This window comes from Megalops cyprinoides, chromosome 10, assembly GCF_013368585.1.
Source record: "Megalops cyprinoides isolate fMegCyp1 chromosome 10, fMegCyp1.pri, whole genome shotgun sequence".
NCBI classification, from domain to species: Eukaryota; Metazoa; Chordata; class Actinopteri; order Elopiformes; family Megalopidae; genus Megalops; species Megalops cyprinoides.
The window spans coordinates 13,056,035-13,079,386 of NC_050592.1; the positions used below are offsets into that span (position 1 = coordinate 13,056,035).

The window sequence follows — 23,352 nt, forward strand, 5'->3', positions numbered from 1 at the left end:
TAAAGTTTGAATTTTTCTGTACCACACTCACAGCCAACACTTTAGATGCTTCAGAATAAAGAAGTTATCAGTTTAAAGGTAAACAACAGTATACCTTATTTCATGCTCACCAGCCTTCTCTGGTAGAAACTGTTTATGCACAGACATGCATTATGTATACATATATGATACAGGTTAACATATGTGTGAACTAATTGTTAAATACATTTTCATTTGCAGAAAAAGATGAATTATTGTTAATAAACTAACATATTAAAGAGCGTACACAGATCTGATTGGTGCGAGTCAAAGAATCTTTTGATATTAAAATAGTTTGCAGTCCAGATATGCTATAAATTACATGTGTTTTTATGTGTCACTATTGGAAGGACAGTTTCACAGGAATTAGTACTTTGCAAGTCATTTGAAAAACTGGTTGAATCTACTTCTGGGTTTGAGTGAGCACCAAGAAATACCTGGAAGTGAGAGTGCCCATGCCGAGTAACACTTAGCGCTCGCCACCTTTTTGAGGAGTCTACGTAGCCAGGGAACTTATCGCTGGACCGACTTGCTCCCTTGTCAGGCCTTACTAGTCAACCTGTCGATCCATTCACTGTAGTTACTGTCTGAATCTAGCGAGCTCTTCTGTCGATGAGAGAACCAGAAGGGGGTGCCTCTGTACGGAGGGAAGCGATTTCAATTTCAAACAAAAACACGGACATAGCGAGGAGAGTGGAAAGACCTCCGGACCTAGCAATTACAACTTACAAGTAAACTCATACACAACCGAGAGCTGTCACATTAGCCAGACAGCCACCTTGTCAACTTTGCAAGTAGTCGTGCAGCGCAGAAAGTTTGCACCTAGCTAGCTAATTACCGTCTACGTTTTCTCTTTGATAACGTGTTTAAAATTACTTTAATTGACAAAGCATCAGCTAGTCTGGGTTATTTTCCACCATCAGCATCCGAATATCAACAGAAAATATACTAACTTTTAATTTTATTTGTTTAAATATTGGGAGAAGACACCATGCCCAGGCCGAATAGGCAAAGAGAATACAAGCCTGGAGATCTCGTGTTTGCAAAAATGAAGGGCTATCCGCATTGGCCAGCAAGGGTAAGCAATGAGCTAGCTAGCTGATGAAGACTGAGCTGAGTTTTATCTTCCTGTATATAGTTAGCCAACTCTGAATCATTCAGAGTGAATTAAAAACTGGCTATCTGGCGAGGGCCTAGCTAGCTGCCAGTTTTACCCATAATCTAGCCAGCCAGCTAGCTAGTTTGTCAGCCATCAAAAACGCCGGTGTGCTCTAGTAAGGGGGCGGGTAGATTTCGTTTGTTGTCAAATTACTGGAAGCTGGCTGCTCTAAGTTAACGCTATTGAATGCGCTTAGCGCAGCAGACAGAACAGCTGTGTGCGGCGTCTTTAACCTGAAGTCGATAGCGTTAGCGCGTTCCTTTTCGGAACGAGGCCTGCTACTGGTCATTTGGCTTGATAGCCAATTTGAGCTGTAGCAGTACGTAAACAGAAATAGCTGGATATTCGCAAGCTCGGTCATGGCACAAAGCGAATCAAAAAATTTGCGCTTGAACATCCACTGAATTTCCGTGATATGTTGCAGGCATTTTTGCAAAATCTTGGCCATGCTTTCTGTAAACATATTGAAAGTCTGGCGATTAAATATTGGACCAAGAGAATGAAAGCAGCTGGTCTGCAGCTAGCTAACTAGTTATTATCCTGCGTGAATACCCGTACAGTAGAATAGCTTTGTCTGTCTGATTAATTAAAGGCTCTCCTGCTCTCAGGACAACTGTACTAGCCATTTCTGCTCAGGACTATAGACGATTGCTAGGAAGTTAGCTAGCAGACGAAGTTAGCATGTTGTGTTCAGTCAACCGTTTGTCTGAGTCCAGCTGTGATTAGCAGAAAATTACTGGCAGTAGAACTGCAGAAAGTAAAATTAATTCACCTGGATCTGCACGGTAGATGTGTGTGTGTTAAACTACAAGTTCTTGATCAATTTGTACATTATTACTGTATATTTATACATGGTATTTAATCTAGTCAATTTTAGCAGTGCGGTGAAACATGTCGGAGCAAATTAATTTAATTGTGTGATTAAAGTAAATTAACAGGAACCGGGATCTCTTGTAATATGTTTGATGCAGGCATGCATTCGAATGGTCTATGTATTCTTTACAGGCTATATATACATATATATATATGCATGCACGCACATTAGTTCTCACCGATAGGACAGTTGCAATAACTTAGTAGGGGTTGATACATCAGGGTTTTGACCTTTGAAACCTTGGCCTGGAACCGCTGTAACTTTTTTCCCCTTCATTTATCAGTACTAGCTCCAGAGTGCAGTGACCTACCGGCTAAGATAATTGACCCATAATATTTAAGGTTGTGATGTTTTTGGAAAATGTAGGTTTGTTTGTGTGTTGTTTTTTTGTGAGAGAGGTTTCATTTTGTTTTACATTATTCTTTTTTTAAACAATGTTGCAGAGCTTTCAGAAGCCATCATGTCAGAGAGCTTTTTAAAACACTCATCTTTTGTACTATACTGTTAAGCAGAGCCCTGCTGTATCTGCCCTGATAAAGTCTCTAATAGGGTAGTTACAGTAGGGTGTTGGTTAACAGTATAGAATGGAGGAAGGGTGTATGATGATACATATTCATAAGTTTGATAAGCTTTGGCGGAACAAAGCCAGAATCAAGGCCATACCGCTCAGCTTGTGCTCAAAGTGAACACCTTAACCATTGAGCTTCTCAGGAGCTTAGAATGATACTTACATAAACTTTATCACCTCCAAATAAAAGATTTATGTGACGAAATTAACATTACATCAAAATTCTACCTTATGTCATTCAAACTATATAGGTACATTTTTGCACGTGATGTGGGTGTGCCCTGCAGTTAAAGCATTCTGTAATGAATACAGAATCTGCTTCCCACACCAGTGAGAGGTTGTTGGGTCAGTGGTAGCGTGCAGGTAGATGAATCGCACAATAAATACATTGAGTGTGAATGACAATGATGATAATGTTGGGGAATAACACGATGATAATAGGCAGTTGTCCAGTGATCGTATTGTATCTGCAACTCATCAGAAAAATAAAAACTTGGTTGCAAAAAAAGATCAAGTGTTCCGTAGCGGGCACCATGCTCCATTTCAAATTTGAAATGCAGTCATGTTAGTTTTCTGTCTGATTTACAGATCGACGAGTTGCCCGAAGGTGCAGTCAAGTCAGCCTCCAACAAGTATCAAGTGTTTTTCTTTGGGACCCATGAGACGTAAGTACACCGACAAAATGTGACTGTATGCATTGATTGGCAGACTATGGTCTAGTTATAGTCTTGTTTCATGGGAGTAATTGAGTTGTTCATTGAACGGACATTGTGTGGACCCATACTGAACCCAACCCAAAGGTTGCTAGATTGATTCCCAGATTGGCTACTGCCCTCATACCCTTGGGCAAAGTGCTTAACCCTTGTTGTATGCATTCAAACTTCTCATCACATGTGAGCACAATAGCAGAACCCCATGAGCAGATATGTGTATTTACTTAGGAGCTGGTTCAGACTTCAGATATGAGCGTGTAAACCCTTTGAAGTGCTTCTGTGGTGAGTTACGTGCCTCTGTTACTATTAAGCACATTCAGACATGGGCCGCTTAAGCACCAATGTAGGAGATGCCAAATGAATAAATTTGGGGCAGAGCTTGCCCAAAATTAGGTGTGTTGCTCAGAGGGTCTCTTTACTTTCCAAGACATGCTCAGTCTGGCTTGACACTTAAGTCTGTTTTCTGTATGTGGCATTCAGTTCTGTACATTTCCATTAACATGTATTAAAGTTCACACTTGAATCATTTCACCCCATTTCAAAAGCCTGCATAATTACTCTATCAGCTAAAAGCTGAACGTTTACTTCCTTTAAACATGGCAAAAATATTTTCACTGAAACCTGGAAGCACAAACTGCAAAACACATTCATTCACTTCTGCAAAGACCTCAAACCCACACTGCCATCTTGGTTATGCTGGAAAACCATGCTTGTGGTCCTGGCCATGTAGTTCCAGCTAGTGTCGTGGTATGTCATAGCATACAGTATCTCCAGATCTCTAGTTCTTATAGGAAGAGGCCGAATTCCATGTAGCTAGCTATTAAATTGCCCAGTGTTTAGCAACACTTTCCTAAGTGTGTTGCGTCTTGTTATGCTGTATGAGCCATGTCCTGCAAAAATATTTGTGTGTTCCTGTTTTTTTATGAATCTTAACCGTGGTGCTATGACGTAGCTGGGAAGGGAGGAGTTACTTCCCCATGACAACAGCCAGCTCATTTTATCTGAAAGTGCAGTAACTTTGTAGTTAGCAAGCAAATATAAATTGCATTAATTTTGTTGTGTTATGTTGTGTTTGAAAGGGTTGTGCAAAATGTCAATTCAGTTGCAGTAACATTCACTATAATTGAAACAGTAGCTAGCTTGCAAGGCTACATTGAATGTAGATCCATTCATAATTATGATCATAACAGGATCATTGTATGAACACAGTTGCAAATGGAAAAGCACACGGTGCTATGAGAGCGGACACAAGTCCTAGTAAGCTAGCTAATAGTCTGAACACTAACCAGGCCTAATTAGTTCAGAGCATGGACAACCTATCCATCAGTGTTCATGTGTTTCAACCAGTTCCCACACATACCTTCATAAAATCCCCCACACTTAATTGCAAATCTGACTTTGATACAAAGAAGTAATCAATAAGTTTGAATATTGCAGTCTTCACAGTTGGTTTGCTTTTGCTTTCTGTCTGTCATACTGACATTTTTAACTTGTGTCATTTTAAGTTGATGTATTGAAAAGGCTCATCTCGGTTCTAGTTCTTCGTATTTTCTCAAATATCTGCTCAGCTTTCATGCTTAAAGTGAGTGTCATGTGACTGTATTTTGCAGTAAGGACTAATAACTCTGTTGCAAAATGTATTGGCTACACTTTGGGTATAATTGCAAAGAAGAGATAAAGGTACAAATCTATAAGTCGGACTGCAGCTAATGGAAACTTGCCATAATGTATTTCTCCGGTACCGAAAATGTACAATGATATTTGTGATTGTGGTCATTTCAGTGCATTCCTGGGCCCTAAAGATTTGTTCCCATATGAAGAGTGCAAGGAGAAGTTTGGGAAGCCTACAAAGAGGAAAGGCTTCAGCGACGGCCTATGGGAGATTGAGAATAACCCCACAGTGAAGGCTGGAGGATATGAGGTTAGAGTAAAATGGTTCCGCAGGCTGTGCATCTGTCTGTTTTTGCATGCACCTGTATTCTTTGCTTAGGAAATTCCCTCTGTTATAATGCCCAGATCCAGTCAGTTGCTAATTTCATCAGCAGTTAAAATGATGGTTGCTTTACCATGTATCAGCTGTATTGCTTTTTCAGGAAGCGAAAAAGGAGCCCACAGCAGAAGGAGAGGGGGAATCTGCAGAAGGCGCAGGAGAACAAGGAGGGAGCAGTGATGAAGATGAGGGCAATCTGGTGATCGACGAGAAGAACGAGAAAGGGGGGACCAAGCGGAAAGCCAAGGACTCACATGAGGTGCGTTGTCTTGCAATTGGCATGTGGTCACGATTACTGTTCCCCGACATTGACTCCCATACTTTCCCTACATTGTTTTCCCTACAGCCCTAGATGTGTTTTGGGGAAATTAATAAAATAAATGTAAAAAAGTACTTGTTCTCCCTTCCTCATGCTGGGTTTAAAACTCTGTGGACTGTGGGGTCACATTTCTGTGGTTGGGTTTGGTCTGAGATGCTGGTTACCATTATTCAGCATGTGATTCTTGATGTGATTTGCTAGTGAGGCAAGAATATGCTGCAGAACATTTGAGGAACTTGAATTTGATGAAGGGCTGTGTGAAGTTTCAGCCCTTTATCACATTCAGATCACGCTCGAGTAGCATACATGCAGTCATTTGAAGCTATGGTAGAAAAAAATATGGTGGCTATGGCTAAATTGCTTTGTGGGCTTCTTTACCCTCTAGCAGGTGGATTACTACCACACTTGTGGATTTGTCTGGGGAAGACAGTGTGTAGTGTCAGCTTTAGCATATTCCATAGTATGTCAGAATTTCATTAGTGTAACAAATATTGGACCTACAGTATGTACCTGGCTGCATTGATTTATGTATTTTTTAAGTATCTTTTTATTGTTAAACCAAACCCAAATAATACTGTTATAATATGTTATGAGTCAAACTGTCTCTTGTAGTAGGGTCACATCCAGGACATCAGGTCAGGATTTTTAAAATGGTTAATGAGTGATTGTTCAGGTTACATCATGGATGATATAGGTTTTAAAGGGATGTCAAGGAGAAGTCTTCTTTATTTATGCATGTATTTATATATTTTTTGTATAACAAGGTCATTGTTAAATCATTTGACAGGCATCCTCAAAAAGACCCAAGGATCATGAGAGGGAGGTGCAGGCTGAGAATGCAGACAACAAAACATCTGATGCATCTGATGCTGAGGGAGTAGGTGGTGACCACACAAATCTTAAAGCCAATAATAATGTGGGGGTGGGGTCTGCAGTTCAGGAGGCCCCTCCCAAGACAGCAGCTCCACCAAGTGGTGGTGAATCAGTGCCAGAGGATCAGTTGACAGCAGAAAAGGTAAGGTGAGAGCAACTTTGACCGTTGTTTTATAGTGGTAAGCCTTGCAAAAGAGTTCACTTTTGGGTTCTCTCTTCAGAGTAAATTAATTTCAAGGCTACGATGATTTGGTCAGCAGTTTGCGTAGTGAAGACATAGATGACCACCTAAGTCACTGTAGTAAAGCAAACTCGACATAAAACAACAACCTTTTTGGCCCTAGGCTTGCCTGCTGTTGGTCACCAAACAACAAATCAAATACATGCACACTTCTAACAGAAGATAATTACCACAATTTTAAGTTTCTGCTTCAATAGAAAAAGTATTGTGATGTGATAATGTTAGTTTAGTTTAATAGTGGTGCTGCTGCTACCCAGATTGCAGTCAGGGCAAGGGCTCTTGTCTCACACTCTGGAGCCCAACTGTTTTGTCAGTTGAACATGTTGTGAACCCCATGTCATGGTGATGTTCTTGTGGCTGACTGTGAAGTAAAACTCCTTTCTTTCCTTACGAACATCGAATCCATCTCTTTTTAGACATGGAAATCTCTGTATTTCATTGGATTTGGTGTTTACCAAGAAACTTTCCTTGACTGATCGTGTGTTCGTATGTGTTCACTATTTCAGTTTTTGGCAGAAGCATCACTTTACAAACATTATTTTTAGCAAGCTGCTGCTATTAAGAGTAGTTTAATGTGTAGGAAAACTTCAAAGTTTATTGCATTTGAATTAAAAATAACTTTTGAGCCAATAAATTACACAATGAGAATTCACACCATGGTTATAACTAGTATTTAAAGCCATGTGTGTTTGCTTCATATGTACAGTGTCCTTTCTTTGTCTTGTCTGTAATCCTGTTTAATAATGAGTTTGCTCTCCTCTGCAGGCAATGACAGGCAGTGCTTAAAGCCAGTGGTTCTGAGCCCATCTTGAACTACCTACACATTGAAGGAAGAAGTAGCAGAATTATAGAGATCTGCAGTTTAAATAATCTGGAAGCATTTAAAATTAAAGACATTGAGGTTTTTTTGCATGCTGCTGTTGGGTAACGTGGGTCTGAGGTAGAATTACGTTTGAGCAGTCTGAATCATACACTGATGATAATTTTTGTAGTCTTTTTGCAAAAGGTTGTTTAAGTGCAATTACAGATTTTGGCCACTACAGACCCATCACAGTTAAGAGGGAATACCATTTGGATTTTCTGTACAAAGATTACACAGATAAATCAAGTGTCTTCAGTATTTTTTATTCCTTTTGGAAAAAAATTGTTTTGCTGATCAAAACTGTTTTTAATACAGTAGTTTTGTTTTGGTTTGATAGTTTGAAGATACTACTTTTTCTATTTGCAGTATGTTGTACTTTCTAAAATTATCGAAATTTAGATACTTCCTAGACTTTAAGGTATAAAAATAATATCCTGTTTTCCCCCACTTCTTCTGATTTTGATGTTTTTTTCCTCATGACTGATGTTTTGCACAGGTTTTAAGAGTTCTGCTTTAACTGTACATCATTAGTGACACTCTGGCTTGATGTTCCGAAGTTGATGTTGTAAGTCAGAGGTGTCAAAATGATTTAACATACAAGTCTCTTAATGGTGTTTAGAATCCACAGCCTTCCTTTGTGTAAATACAAGTTGCCTAGTATGTCATATAATAGATGTCCAACACTCCCTGACTTTCAATACAGTTAAACATTGGGGAAGCAATATATTATAAAATGATTAGTAAACAAAATGATAAGTAAGGGTAAGTACATATGAAACATTCCTTAAAAATGCACTTGGGAGTTGTGTCTTTTGCAATCAGGGACTTGGCGTAATAGAAAGTATGGTTAAACATAAAGAGGGAATGAGCATGAGTACTGACTCGTCTCAGTTCTTTTCTTAAATTATGTTTTTTTGTGTTTATTGCCCTTGCTAAAAGTTGTTAACAGACTCCCTGACTGTAATATATTTTCTGGGCAAGTGCACAGATTTATTGAATAAATCCATTTGATCCGTGTACATAGTTTTATGTGTGACTGTCACCTTGTTACTACTGGCAATATACAAGACTGTGACTTGCTGGTTGCACAGTTCCTTTTTAAGATCCAGCAGTCAGTTCCCAACTTGCCAAACCCCTTATCAGAAAGAGCTGACCACTCATTAAATGCTCTTCTTTTGTAAGATGGAGCACTTTGTTGTATTATTTTTTTTTTCTAACTGATTAAAAATCTCTGAAGCCCTTCTTGCACTAGATACAAAGGTATCAAGAGCAAATGAAATAAATGTTGCTATTCATGTATTCTGAATTTATTTTAATCAGAATCTTCTGATTGGGCTGTTGTCTTATATTTTTAGTGCTATACCAAATGACAACATGTATGTTTTGTTTGTATATGCTTTCATGTTTTTTTTACATGCTTGTTTTAATTCTTCGATACCCCTTAATTTTCTGTAGAGGGAAAGGTCCCTCCATGTATGTTGCCTGATGTGTACTGATATTAGCCCAAAAACACTGTGTGCCCAGGGCCTTCATCCATTTCAAGACTGCTATGGCTGTTTTTCACAACCTTCCTGCATGGTTTTTTCAATATGGATTACTTTCAGTTTCTTAAACATTTTCTAGACTGAATTTAGTACTGTCCCCCAAGTTGTTCTTAATCTGTTTTATGAACAAAAAAAATCAGAAAGGGGATTAGAGTGATCTTTTTTCTTTCTTACAATGATGTTCAGCAATGCTCTCAGCATAGTTCTAAAATTGTAGCCTTCAGTCCATTTGGTTCCATCAATAAAAACACTGATTACAAAGATCAATGTGTTGTGTCTGCATCTTGTCTTGGTTGTTGTTGGCAAACTGAAAATGAGCGCTTAGTTGACAATATTCAAAACATTTTTCCCAGACAATGTGTGAGGTAAAGTGTGCCCCCTTGAGGTGATTAGTGGTATTGCGATCCATAATTGTGACGGGATGACAGGAATTCTGAATGGTAAATTGAAACACCTCTACTTTCACAAGATTATTTACAATGTGTCATGTTCCCAGAGAGCACCGGCAGATCTGGTGATTACAGAGATGACTAACTTTCTAGTGAGGCCTCCAAACTGGATCTAGGACCAGTTTTTCATTAACAAAAAATTGCAGAAGGCCATACTGAAGAAACGCTTAATCCTGTACAATTTGCAGCATTTAGTAAAAAGCTTTTATTTCTTTCAGTGATTTAATATTGTTTATCCAGATGGTTTTAAGAAAAAGTAAACAACAGTTTCACCATTTAACTTGGGGTTAAATAAAAAAGGGTTGAGGAAAATTCATACACATTACAACTCATTCCCTTGTCTTGAATTATTCCTTCTTGAACTGTCAAAGACAGATGAGTCCACAAGGCTGTTGGTTACAGTGTGGCGCTTGTACTGTCCTGTCGAGGCTTCAGTGCCACCAGCACCAGGTTCCGAGGAGAGAAGGCAGGATCAAAGAGAGGAACCAGCTCACTCTGTAGGCCTGTGACTGCAGATGAAACAAAGTAAAAGAAGGTACTTCATACTCAGGGAAGCCATGCATCACTAATCAAACTGTGCCATTAAAATAGAGACCTGTTTTGTCACAAAATAAATGCTAAACGGTAGGTGCAAACAGAAATGAGGCTGCATTAGGCACAAATTTAAAAAAAAGCAATATACATAAGTGAAACCATATTATCCAGTTTCATGCCAAATTGCTTCAGCATGCAATCACTGAACAATGAACAGACCAAGGCACCAGAAATGCAGACATAACTCATGTCAAGCAGGTTATACATCCAAGAGTTGACATAGACATAATATAAAATACCAGTCAAAAGTTAGGACACAACTTTTAGTCTTTATTTTTACTATTTTCCACATTTTAGAATAACAGTAAATACAACAAAACTATGAAATAACACAAATGGAATTATGCAGTCCCCAAAAAAGTGTTACATGTTACATTTTAGATTCTTCAAAGTCGCCAAAAAATATTTTTTTGGAAAGAGATTCATACACAGTCAAATATAAATTGTGAAGCTGATGCCTAAGAAACAAATTTGAAGCATTTAAGCATAAGTCTTTAGATCAAAATGACTTTGAATGCATGTTTCCCATTATCTTAATCAAGTGTGTCCAAACTTTTGACTGGTACTGTAAGTGTAAGAAGAGGGGACCGACTTCTCCCCTCTTTCCTCACCTCTCTCCTGCAAGAAGAGCATTCTGTCCAGCAGTACCAGGGTCTCCACCACAGGAGCCAGCAGCAGCGCCAGGCTGAAGTACACTACCACCTGCCCCTGCTGACTCAACATGGCATCCAGCTTGGCATGATCCAGTGGGAGGTCGGCAGGCAACCCTACTCGTGGTAATCCCAGGCGGACATACCTGAGAGCAGGCACACAGTTAGTAATGGCCATGGAGAGTGGGCATATCAGGCACCTGTGGGTTTGAGTCCTAGGGGGGAGACATCAGTCAGGCATAGTGGTAAGGTGCAGCGCTTTACCCTCATGGCTGTTAGTTCAATTCTAAGGTGGCATACTGCTGTTGTACCCTTGCTCAAGGTGTTTACCCATACGAAAATGAAATGTAATATATTGAGAAATGTTGTTCAGCCCAAGAATATATTGCAAATACAGTTAAAATACATTAGTGTAAAGCAGAAACATATTGCAATATACCAAAACTCAAATTGCCCAAATATCCAGCTGTATGAATGGAAAACATGTTAAAATGGTAAGCTGTACAACTCACACTTGATGGCAGTGTCTGCTACACATAACTGTCATGTAAGGATACCCTTGGCAATGTAAATACACAGTGTAAAATAAATGTAAAACATGTTTAAAAGCCTACATCACAATGCGGCTGTCCCTGTCCTCCACACTAAAGTGGCAAATTTCTCAATGAGAGGCATCTGAGCTTCTGTTTTACTCTTTTTTTAAAATTTTGTTTGCCTCCTTGGTTTGCTCTGTCTTTAGATGTGTAGAAAGTGAATGGTGTCCAGCTTTGTGGAGTCTTACAAGACCTTGAGTGGCAGAGTGCCACTTGTCATTCCAGCTGAGGTTATAATACTTCAACATTCAAATAACTACCAAAAGAGATTTCAAATGGAAAATAAGTTGTTTTGCAAGCAATCCAAAATGCCATATTGTAACAAAATCCCATTTTAATTAAAAAAGGGGATTTATAGACCAAAATACTTGTCTCGGCATGTGGAGACTGGGCATCTTGAACTGTTGTCTTGGAAACTAGAAACAAGACAACAGCCAAAACCCCCAGAGCTGAACACAAAAATAGCCAGAGACCATAATCCTGCAGTATCATACTGTATATGTGTGGTATCTGACTGAGCCAGGAATATGAGCTTTCAAAAACTCTAAGCCCTCTGACAGTAAAAATCTGACTTCAACTGACAGTCAACTTCTAATTTTCATAAATCAAGATCTCTTTTCAGTAAATTCTGTTAATACACACTCGTGGAAGGGCAAAAGATGAGCTTTCTTGATGGTCTGGATGCCTGCCCTGCGAAGATCTGGCCGCACCCCGCGAATAACAGTCTCCAAGGCTGCTCTGTAGCAGTGCGTCTTGAGCAGGCCACTCTCCTCCCTCAGCCTCAGGAGATAGTCCTCTATGGCATGACACGCCCCCTCCCGTGCTTTATAAGACAGCTGGTGTCCTGGCAACCCCGCTACCCATGAGCTCATTGGGTAACCAAAGTCTGAGTGGGACGGGTTTCCCGTGTGGGCAGGACAGGGCGGGGGCAGGACACCAGGCGGAGTGGGGTTTTCGTGGGTGGTGATTTTCATGTAGCAGCAGGCCACAGAGGTTATACCCTGAACATAGGGGCAGCTGGCAAAGTGACGCAGAAGTGTGGCACTCAGGTCTCCGCATGCGTGAAGGCCTGTCAAGATGAATCTCGGATCCCCACATTCCTCTTCGAACCCTGCTGTTCCCAGACAGTGTAAATCCTGTTGTGTGGGTGAAATCTTGCTGGAGCAGGGCTCAAGCTTGCGCTGATGTTCTGCACAGGGTGCTTTGTGGAGGGATAATTCTGGTGTGATTTGCAGAGGGTCCTGAAACGGTGCAGGATCAGAGTTAGTTGGTTCAGGGTTGGGGTTAGTCCAGACACCCTCATCTTCTGTCTGTGAGGATGTAACATGGCCAATTTTGGCACAACTGAGGCAGCGGGACCCTGCTGGGGACAGAGGTTGGCTCACATCATCAAAGTGCTGATCTGGATTAGACATTGATTCCCACTGTCGCTTTTTAATGGGCCGAACTGTAAATGTAATCCCCTTGTGCTCAGATCCTCCCTTCTTCAGCTGCTGGATGAAGTCCTCCCATGATGCCTTGGGGTTTACCCAACCAACCACATGGTGGGGTGAAGGGCCAGTGGCAGTGAAAAGTTCAGTTGTCTCATTCTGGAAGAGAATAAATAACATTATACCAGAACATATGAATGGCAGAATGGCATCATATGATCTCACATTACAGGCAGTTCAATCAATGCAAAACAATACCGTGCCTATATTTACAGTATTATGCAATATGAGGAGAATCCCAGGTTGAGAGCGAAAGGATCCCAAAGAGCTGAGCTTCTCACCTTCCTTTTGCTCTCCTTTTGCAGTGTGCTCAGTAGTTGTCCATCAAACTTGGAAGCCATGGCAACAAGGGCAGAATCAGCCTCAATTCCAGTGACTGACAGGCCAAGCCCAAATGACAGGAAACGTGTCAAATGGCCCTAATGAAGAAACAATAATCAATGGAAACGTAAATAATTGACTTTTTGACTACCTTATGTTCAATCATTTAAGGGTGATTGGACTATAAACAATTAAGACAGATACCTGAAAAATGAAACATATTAACTTTCTGCTTGGTCAGATCTCTGCACCTGTTGCAAAATGAAAGATGAGATGAAAGTCGTTGGTTACCTGTCCCGACCCCACATCCACCACATTGTTACACCCAGTCATGTCACAGAGCCTCTTCACCAGCTGAAGGAAGGAGAGACAGAGTGATCAGTGGCAAACTCAACCTATTCAAGCATATTCTTACTTTATATTATTGTTTAGGTTCTCTTATGTCTGCATTCACAGATCAGCACAAAGTAAAATACTTATTTCCAAATATGACTTAGGTCATGTCTTACATAACCTTTACCCAGAACTGCATAAATGCATAGCATGCTTTGCTTCATGTTTCAGTTCATAAGAGTGCAATTGAGGATAATAAGGCAAACAAGCAAAGTAGGTCTAAAACAATGCAGTGTACTGAAGAAGCAATGTACTTCTACTGATCATTTAGATAAATATTCACACAGCCATCCTTTGATCAATGATAAAGCGGACGTTGCCTGGGACTGCAGTAAAGTCTTTGCCAATTCAAGGAAATCCAAACCATTTACATGACTGGTATTAAACTATACCAAAATAATATTCTGAAACTTTAAAGAAATGCAACTAGACAGGTAAACAATCTCCTAAGGAGAAGCAAACTTTACAAACTTTGCTCGTAACGGTTCAGACTTTCAGGGCTGGCACTGTGGGCTAAGTGTCCATACCATGCTCAAGCGTCTAATCTCGTGCTGCTTCTTAGGCTTGACATGCTTGCGAAAGATATGTCCCAGCATCGAGCTCTGGCTCTTGTTCTTCAGGAATTCCACTGGCCACTGCGCACCTACTTCCTGTGGTGCTATGCCCTGGGGAATTCTGGGAAAAGCCAGAGTGTGTGCTGAGGTCCGGAATGCCAGGAGGGAAAGAGGCCAGACAGAGGGGTAGCTGAAACAGAGTGACAGAGTTTAATCAACACTCAGTTTTAAAGATATTCTTCTTAATTAGAATTGGCATGTTTTGTATACTGAAAATAATGCCCGAAAGTACATCTGTAAGTGCACTTACTTCCTATCTGTGTGAGTCTTGTCCAGCAAGAGGTCAGCTATCTGGGGTGCTGACAGGTTATGGAGGGCCTCCTGCCAACTAAGGGGCAGAGTATCCCATAATCCTTCACTAAAAAACTCCTACAGCCACAGGATAGAAAATGCACACAAAAACAGAAACAAATCATTTATTAGGAGAGTTCAGTTAAATAATGTAAGTGTGTAAGTATTTAAATAAGTATTTAAATCCATAGTTGTTTTTATATTAAGTCTTCATACAAAATGTAAATGTCAAGAAACTGTGAAAACACTGAATAAACCTGTGAACTGTTAATGTTCCAGGCCTATGTGCCCTTTATATAAAGCTTAAATACACGTTGTGATCTTAGCCCTTTAAATAGCCATGACTGCCAGATGACCCGCACACAAGACATCCCTCAGGGCACTGGATAAATACTAAATACAGTCACTGGCTTAAGTATTTATTCGGGCCTTTTACAAACCTATATTAATGCTTCATGGCCTTGTTTGGGTCCATACTCTATAATGCCATCAAACCTTTCATGTTCTGTGATATAAATTATGGGCTAAAATAATATGTTCAAAATCCTGAGGCCCTTCAATGAATGTCTAGAAAACACGGATGTCCTCGTAACATATAAGTGATATCTAGCATGGCACTGTAACTACAGTCTGTGCAAAGAGGCCCCTTGTCTTGGGGAAGTTGGTGCTATTTTTGAAGTCTCACCCCATCAAAAGTTCACAATTGAAGGAAATATTTATCATGAGTAAATATTTGTGCTGGAACATTGATTTTTTTCCCTTTCTCTGACATGAAAAGGAATTTATACTCCTTTCAGTGATTTAGAGATTGATTTCCTAGATTCTGATTTTTCATACAAAATGGTGTGCAATCCGTTAAAAAAATGATGAAAGACACAGGACACAATGGATTAGCCAAGGAACACTGGTTTGTCATCTGCCCCTATGCACATGCTGACTCATCTCATATTGGTGCAAATTAAGCTCCAAGGTGAATGCAATTAACCTGAATTGTCAACAGTTAAAAAAGAAAAATGTTTGACACAATAAGTGTGATGCATCACAAGAGTTTACGGCACGATGCAAACATATAAACCAATGATACAGCATTAAAATATGTTTTAGAACACCAAGCACAGAAGAGAGCTGTCGCGAACGCTGATGCGTACGTACAATTATGTAGGAGTCGGAGATGTGTTTGTACTGGGAGAGGAATGAGGTGAGGTCCTTCGCCAGCCGTCTCAGCTGCTCAACTGCCGGTGTCTGGAAGTCCATTACGACACCATCAATCCTGTATCAAATATCTTTACTTCCATATTGCAAGATAAAAGGTAAGACCGCCGGATGTCATACGAATTACGCTAGACTAGAGAAATGCCTAAGTTCCACTGTAATGTTATATGTTTTAATACAGAATATAGATACGCTTTGTCAACGGTTACCCAGAGATAAGTTTCAGAGATGTCATACATTTTACAAGATAGCTAGCTTGAAAGCAAACGATGCATTATTTCACATAGCATAAATATGCTTAAAGTAGGAAACTGTATTGGACTGTTTGTTGTTAGCTGTTTTATTCATATCTAATTTTGAAACATTTCCTAGTACGCTGCCATAGTTTCTAACAAACTGTCCAGTCACAGTATAACACCGCTGGTTTACAAGCTTTGTATGCTAGTTAACGTTACTGGAAATGGACTTGCCTTCTAGTTAGCTGGAGTACTGCCGAGCTTTCCAGTCCGTAATCACTGACACAGTGTTAGCTTTCTAACACCTTAACTGAACATGATCTTGTCATCACTATGAAAATTTTTTTTCCCACATCCTATCTGAGCTCTAAATAATTAGAATGAAGCTATTTTGAGGTAGTAGCAACGTTTCACATGGTTTCAGAGGGGCGCATGCTGCCGGATGGTATAGCGAACGAAAAGACATGACCTCTTCACCCGGAAGTTACTTCTATTACTCAGGATGGAGATGAGTATGTAGCAAGAGCACGCTTCGTGTTCACATTCTTTTGTAGCTAGCTAGCTAAATCATATGTTAGGTAACTTGTTAATTTCACACAACAGGTGTCATCGTTTACAGTGGAGAAATCCTAAAAGGTAACGCTTTGAACCGGGTCAGACGCGTCCCATGATCCTAAATTTGCTAGTCAGTTAGTTCGCTGTAGACAGTGAAAATATCAGTCGATTTTAAGTGATAGCTTGCTGGCTAAGTGGCCATGTAGCAAAGTATCTGCTTTGTTTTGTCACATTTTTTTTACTAGTAGGAATACAGGTTCATACGCGGATTCCACGTCCTTTACACTGTGTTAACCTACCCAGTTAACAATTTGATTATTGCATGTCAGTAGTAAGTCCTCAGCTGGCGGTTTGTCAACGCTCTGAAGCGCATGGAGTGGTCTAAAATGTTTGGAAATGCATTTAGCGAGGTTAGCTGTTTAGCTTGTTATGAGGAGTCATGGTACGTAATTTTAAATTTGTCACTTAATGTAGGTTTAATATGTACATATTCATTTCATTAGTTAGAATGGGGGACTGCTGTATTGCCCACAAAGTTTGCCACTGTTCTACCTACGTTTGCCCTAAAAATGGTGAATTTGGATCGAAACGGGGCTAAGCGAGCCTGCCACCATTTTGGTTGTGCTCGGAAAGAGGATGAAATTTGATGATTAAGTTTCTAGTTATTTGCTGCCACCTGGGCTTGAATAAAAGTAGGAAATTAAGAAATTATGGAATCAGAAAGCAATAGCTACATTCAGTAGTGAATGTTCATCTGTACCGCCATACTTTAAGTATTGTTTTCTCTTGGTCTGAATAATTCATGTTCTTTATTTAAATATTCTTAATTGGTCTTTTTAGATGTCTCCTGGTTTGACAAAACTTCCCTCGAGCTGAAGATGAGCCAGCCTTGTAACAGATGAGAAAAAAATTGGTGTCTATGACATCTTTACCACAGTACATTTTTCCACACATTTGTCTTTAGAATTTATAAATCTCCCTCATTCAGTTTCCTTATCCTGCATGTTGAGATGGATATCTGAAAAGAACTGTAATGATTTCACACATCAAGATAAATTAGTCTGGAGGGAGAGCGTGTAAACACCTTTTTACTCCAAAAAGTGAAAATTCTTGGTGCCTGCTCAAATATTTGCCTAAGATGTCAGGATTATTGTTAAACCTAGATGTGTCCTACAATGGTGAAACCAGCTTTGCTGGGATGAGGAAGGAGTCAGTTGGTAATTCGAAGCACCAGAGGTTTAAGAAGAAGCGTCGGTTCCTGGAGCGTAAAGGTTTCCTCCATGACAAGCAGATTCAGTGCAGACAAGGACAGGGACCAAAACAAACCTTAAATCGAGGACCCCAGCCCAGGAAAAATCGGGCTAAGCGTAACTTCAAACACAATCTATCTCCCCTTGACTGTTCTGTCCCCAAAACCATACCATCCCAGAGCCTACCCAAGTGGCCTTTGTCCAAGACAAACTCTGCCTCTGCCTCCACCCAATTCAAAACCTGCTCCAACTCCATCCAGTCCAAGAGATGCCAAGACTCCATCCCTACCTCATCCCAGACCACCACCATCTCAGCCACCTCCCAGAGTCTTGTTGCTGGCCCAACCCGCTCTCTGGTCCTTGGGGGAAAGGCCCCTTTTGGAAATCCACTGAAGTACTTAGCCATGGACTGTGAGATGGTGGGTACAGGGCCCAAGGGCCGGCATAGTGAGCTGGCGCGCTGCAGCATTGTTTCCTACAATGGGGATGTGGTGTATGATAAATACATAATGCCCACCAGGCCAGTAACTGACTTCCGCACTCGGTGGAGTGGTATTCGTCAGCAGCACCTCTGCAGTGCGACTCCCTTCATGCAAGCCAAGAGAGAGGTAAGAGAAACACAGGACTGACTAGCATTGAAATCAGGAGGGGCTCACCCATTGTGTTGTCTTCAGCTGGGAAATCAACAGCATGTCAACCCAGGTTGACAAACACCACTTGAGACAGCACCAGCACCTGTCATCAAAATCTGTCAGCCACTAAACATTGGCAACAAGCAACATAAATACACCTGCACAATTTAAATAAAGATCCATAAAGACAACTAATGTTGGATTGAAGAGGTTAAATATAAGATGGTTCAGTCCTGATTCTATGTGGTCGACTAATGCGGAGTGCCTTATTTTTGTGTCCGTCCCTTCAGATATTGAGAATCTTGGCCGGTAAGGTTGTGGTGGGACATGCGATCCACAATGACTTCAAGGCTCTGTGCTACAGCCACCCAGCTTGCCTGACCCGCGACACCTCCCGCATCCCCCTTCTGAACAAAAAGGCCGGTTTCCCAGAGAAGGAAGCTGCATCACTGAAGAGGCTCACCAAGGCAATTTTCAACCGAGATATCCAGGTGCGGGGGGGGGGGGGGGGGGGGGTGCAGAGGGAAGCTTGCTCTCCAGCTGTTCTAACATGCATGTGTCGCAGCAGTGCTGTCTCCATAATACTCACAAGTTCCATTTTTATTCTCAGGTGGGGAAGAAAGGGCACTCTTCAGTAGAAGACGCCAAAGCCACAATGGAACTGTATAAGGTTGTGGAGGTGGAGTGGGAGAGGACCTTGGCATCAAAATCTGGGCACTGATAAAAATATTGAATGGGCATTGGGCATTGATGTCAGTCTTCATGTAGATGTGTATTAGGAGGTACATACAAATGAGACAATGTTTAGGGGTTCACTGCATTTTTTTTTTTTAATTTCATCTCCGTATTTGGCTTGGATTTACTCTGCCTTTCATACCATTTACAACACAAATCTTGTGCCCGTGCTTAAGATTGGCAGAGGGAATTAGTAACTATAAAAAAAGAGTTTTTAAACTTTTGCAATGTGACCACAAGAGGGTGGTCACATATTTCTGAATGCTTTGGAAAAAGGACCTGTTTTATGTTATAATAAGCCACTAAAATATCCAGCAATTTTATCTAAGTTAATCTCTTTACATGATTTATAACTGAACTTGCAATGCTGAATTTTCAACAGCAGATTCTCTTGAATGCAGGGTATTGTTGTTTGAAATGAGTTCTGATAAAATAACATTCAGGCTGGAATTGTGAGAAAAATTTTAAATTATTTTCTTTGGTTTTTTATGTGAAGCTAAGCACAAGTGAAGGTTGGCATGAAAATGATGATATGCAGATGTCGTTTGCACATATAAAATTTGAGTTTGCTTACATTTGCTTAGCCCATTTTCAAATTTCTACTTGCGCTTGTTTTATTTTACCACATTAGTCTCATTGAAATTAAAACTTTCTTTTTCAAGAGAGACTTGGCCAAAACTAGCAACATATGAAGTTTGAGACAATGATACATTTACAACAAAAAGTACAAGGTATTACAGTTTAAAACAAAACAGTTTACATATTGAGTACAGTCATGATGCTCTGCAGAGGTGTGGTGCCAACTGTTAAAACAGTTACAGACTCCTATTTATTTTCTGCCCCTTTTTAACTTCAAAGTCATTCAGAAAGACAACGTCACATCTTTCGGCAACTCATTGAGTGGAAGGGGCAGAGAACCAGAGAGCCCCCCCCCCCCAGGTCTGTACGGGTCGTGGGTATAGTCAGAAGTATCCAGTTTTGTGAATGTAGGTGATAGTTGCTGTTTGCTTGCTGGACAATATAAGTCCAGTCCACTCTCATATGTAGGATACAATGGTGGGTGAGAGTTTTGGAGTTTGTGATAAACACCAAGGCCCCATGGTGGACAGTGTCCAGCATACACAATGATGTCCCGAGAGCACACATGGATAAAATATCTTAATAGTCTCAAATGATCAGGAAGGGTAGCAGAGAGACGTCTCTGTTTCATTATTGAGAACCTTCAGCTCTTTCAGCTAGCTTTGCATACTGCACAGTAATTTAGAGAAACTGATTTGTTTGATCATCCTGTTGTCTACTGGGTGTTTTACTATTCTCCTTTTTACAGGGGTGTCTTTCATAAACAGCATTGTTTAAGAAAAATTACATGTTTTGTGACCAAGGCTCTGTATACTTCAGTTTTGGCATGTCCTGAAGTAGGGTGATGGTAATTTAATGATTCTACAGAGGTGTGAACTGGGTTAGTCAAGATAAAAATTGTGGGATGGAATGGTTATTTTTTTGTCCTCGGTACAAAAGGACTATAGTCAAAAGGTAATGTTTCATAGATAAACATCTGGTACTGACACCAGACAGCTCTACCCTGTGTTGCCTTAAAGATGCATGTCAAAGGCTACTGGCACAATGTCCTTTTTTATTTAATTTTTTGTTTATTTGGCCTCTGAATTCTCTGTCACATTGATGGCGAGGGGCGTGAAGAAGATTCAACTATTGTGTAGCCAGACAAATGTAGGAGAGATTATTAGGTTGCCAGATATCTCTTCGAGAGCCAGATCAGGGAATTGAGCAGGACACCCTCGAGTGCCATGTGCCATGTGCCATGGTATCTGTTATAAGCAGTGCATTAGGGTTGTGGTTTAATGTCTCATTTCAAGTGTGGCACCTTCTACTGCACAGTGCCCCCATTTCTGAACTGGGGCACTGCATTTACTTGATCCAGAAGGAGTACCACCTCCTATTTCACCAAAAGCACCACTTTCAGCCAGCAACTTGGTTTTTCTTTTTTGTCTCCCATTCAAATACAGACAAAGCCTGGCCCCATTTAGCTTCAGCTGTTGGCAAAAGAAGCCCACAGGGTGGTACAGCTGCTTATAAATGTCCTACCATTCCATTTTGACTATTTTATGTAGCTTTCCTTTTTCCAGAACATTGAAACAAGAAAAAAGAAACAAATACAAATCTGAGACTGTTCAAATGTGAACCTGTCACCCCACAAACCTAAAATGGACTCGATCCTCAAATAAGCTACATGTGCTTATAACTAGAAATTGAACAAACACTTCAGTGATTCTGGACTCAGCTGTTGAAAGCCCCATTAAACCCAGTAAAAGGGTGAGTCACTCATTATGGCTTCCTCTCTTGCTATGAGGTTTGAGTGTATGTTAGGCCTTGTCCGTTTTCCCAAGATGTACCTTATCCCTCCTCCGGACACACTGTTCTCCTTTACTACCATCCCTGTGGTAGGAGAGAGTAAGTCAGCATTATTCCCTGGTTGCGAATTCAACACCACGACATTAATTATACATCTTGCCCTCCGAGCCCAACAAGGGAATTATCAAGATGAATTTAAAAGTATTCTCTTACATCAGATGACTTCTAGGTTAACAGGTTGTTTTTCGGCTTTGATTCTGGACCTGGTGTTCATGTGGCGTTGTTAAAAGAGCCCTTTCAAAGCTGAATGAGGCCACCCCCCTCCTTCGCACAGAACAGATGTGTCCTGCAACCACTGTCTGCATGGAATGAGAAAGTAGCATGTCAGGAGGATTCTCACATGAATCCCTGCCTGTTTGCACTGTAATCTTGACAAAATGGGGTCAAGTCTGTATAACCGCAATGTGAAATGGTTTGGGAAAGTGTGGAATGAGAAGAGGCCATTAGCGTAACACCTTCTTGATGGCTCAGTTACCTTGTCTCCAAAAAGTGTTAGGAAGCAAAATAATGGTAGCATTCAAGTTCAGATGCATCAATCAGAAAAATCTAGTTCTTTGCCATTTAAGACTTTTTGCCACATTATTTGTGTAGTTGCTGGCTAAGTTTGGACTCACAAACATTTCAATGGTTGAAAACTACTACCAAATTTAAAAGGGGAATGAAAAAATGTGAAAAATCTGATAGTTGATCTTATTGGAGATACGACATCGCACATAATGAGTGGTATCATGGTGTCATTCAATGGGGGCTATTTGCAGCAGTTTATTTTGCAGCAGCTCAGTGCCTGCTTTTGGCTTGGCTGGGATGACATACATGGAACACATGGAGAAGCCATAATTTGAAACACAGTAGTATGTTAGCCTGAAGAGTCATGTATGAAAACCCTGTGGTTCTACATAAAGGAATTTCTTTTATCACTCAATGGAAAATGTCTTCACAGCTGATATTTGTCATGTAATATAATTTGTAGTAATAATTTGTCTTCTTTTCCTGTTAAGTGAGAATGTTTGTGGTGGTAACATTCTACTGCAGATGGATTACCTTGTGAACATGTCAGGGAGAGCTGGATTGCTTAAAATTGTCCCTTCTTCCAGTTTGGTTTTTAAGACTGGAAGCCAGTCATGTGTAAGATATTATTTAATTCAGTTATATGTTAACCGTTATGTCTTGACATTCTTATGTGCATCAGAGAATGGGGGAGACCTGTTCACAGGGGGAGTCCTTCATGTTTTCAAAATTCCTGACCACCTCCCCCATTGCTGTAATTCAGTGAAATCAACCAATTAAAACACTGACTGGAGCAAAAAAAAAAAAACAGCACGCCCACTGGCCCTCAAGGACTGGGAATTGCCCGTCCGTATAATATCATTATATGCTGAGCGCCTTCAGCACAGTCCCACCTTGATTTGCTCATTGGCCCAGTTACGGCACACTATAAAGAGTTAGGCTGGAACAAAAAACCAGCTACATGCCAGAATATAATGATTTCCTTGATGCGATGACACCTGCTACCAGTATGTTATAAACCTATAAATGTAAACTGTAGGAACTTGCTCCCAAGACTCTCATCTTTGATTTGCAATGATTATTACACTGTCTCATAGAAACTGTTTTAATTTGAAATTTTGATTCTGTCAAGCTGGCTTTGAAGGCTAAAATGACTTTACCCATGTCCTTAATAGTCAGTATTATTTATACTTTATCCCTTTGTGCAGCCCTGTTTTTTAAACACCAATTGTATGTCAG

At 40.4% G+C, this 23,352-nt stretch overlaps 3 protein-coding genes across 5 annotated transcripts; 2 read left to right on the plus strand and 1 right to left on the minus strand.

The window, feature by feature from the left end:
- Nucleotides 1–600: 600 nt before the first annotated feature.
- Nucleotides 601–7,808, plus strand: LOC118784926 (hepatoma-derived growth factor-like). 3 transcript variants are annotated; one of them, XM_036539409.1, is made up of 7 exons: nucleotides 601–749; nucleotides 1,005–1,096; nucleotides 3,208–3,284; nucleotides 5,115–5,253; nucleotides 5,426–5,581; nucleotides 6,429–6,656; nucleotides 7,521–7,808. In XM_036539409.1, the coding sequence occupies exons 2-7, from the start codon at nucleotides 1,010–1,012 to the stop codon at nucleotides 7,539–7,541; spliced, it is 708 nt and encodes a 235-aa protein (XP_036395302.1). In that variant the 5' UTR covers nucleotides 601–749; nucleotides 1,005–1,009; the 3' UTR covers nucleotides 7,542–7,808. The 3 variants fall into 3 exon arrangements, with proteins under 3 accessions (XP_036395302.1, XP_036395303.1, XP_036395301.1); XM_036539410.1 differs by having other exon boundaries at nucleotides 601–1,096; nucleotides 6,429–6,661; XM_036539408.1 differs by having other exon boundaries at nucleotides 601–1,096.
- A 2,090-nt stretch (nucleotides 7,809–9,898) lies between these two features.
- On the minus strand, nucleotides 9,899–16,442 carry rrnad1 (ribosomal RNA adenine dimethylase domain containing 1). The gene is made up of 9 exons (XM_036539642.1): nucleotides 16,239–16,442; nucleotides 15,709–15,826; nucleotides 14,516–14,634; nucleotides 14,179–14,395; nucleotides 13,550–13,612; nucleotides 13,219–13,356; nucleotides 12,090–13,036; nucleotides 10,816–11,000; nucleotides 9,899–10,119 (listed from the first exon to the last, which is right to left on the minus strand). The coding sequence occupies exons 2-9, from the start codon at nucleotides 15,808–15,810 to the stop codon at nucleotides 10,007–10,009; spliced, it is 1,884 nt and encodes a 627-aa protein (XP_036395535.1). The 5' UTR covers nucleotides 15,811–15,826; nucleotides 16,239–16,442; the 3' UTR covers nucleotides 9,899–10,006.
- A 74-nt stretch (nucleotides 16,443–16,516) lies between these two features.
- isg20l2 (interferon stimulated exonuclease gene 20-like 2) lies at nucleotides 16,517–19,689 on the plus strand. The gene is made up of 4 exons (XM_036539643.1): nucleotides 16,517–16,640; nucleotides 17,400–18,417; nucleotides 18,732–18,932; nucleotides 19,052–19,689. The coding sequence occupies exons 2-4, from the start codon at nucleotides 17,698–17,700 to the stop codon at nucleotides 19,160–19,162; spliced, it is 1,032 nt and encodes a 343-aa protein (XP_036395536.1). The 5' UTR covers nucleotides 16,517–16,640; nucleotides 17,400–17,697; the 3' UTR covers nucleotides 19,163–19,689.
- Nucleotides 19,690–23,352: the final 3,663 nt, after the last annotated feature.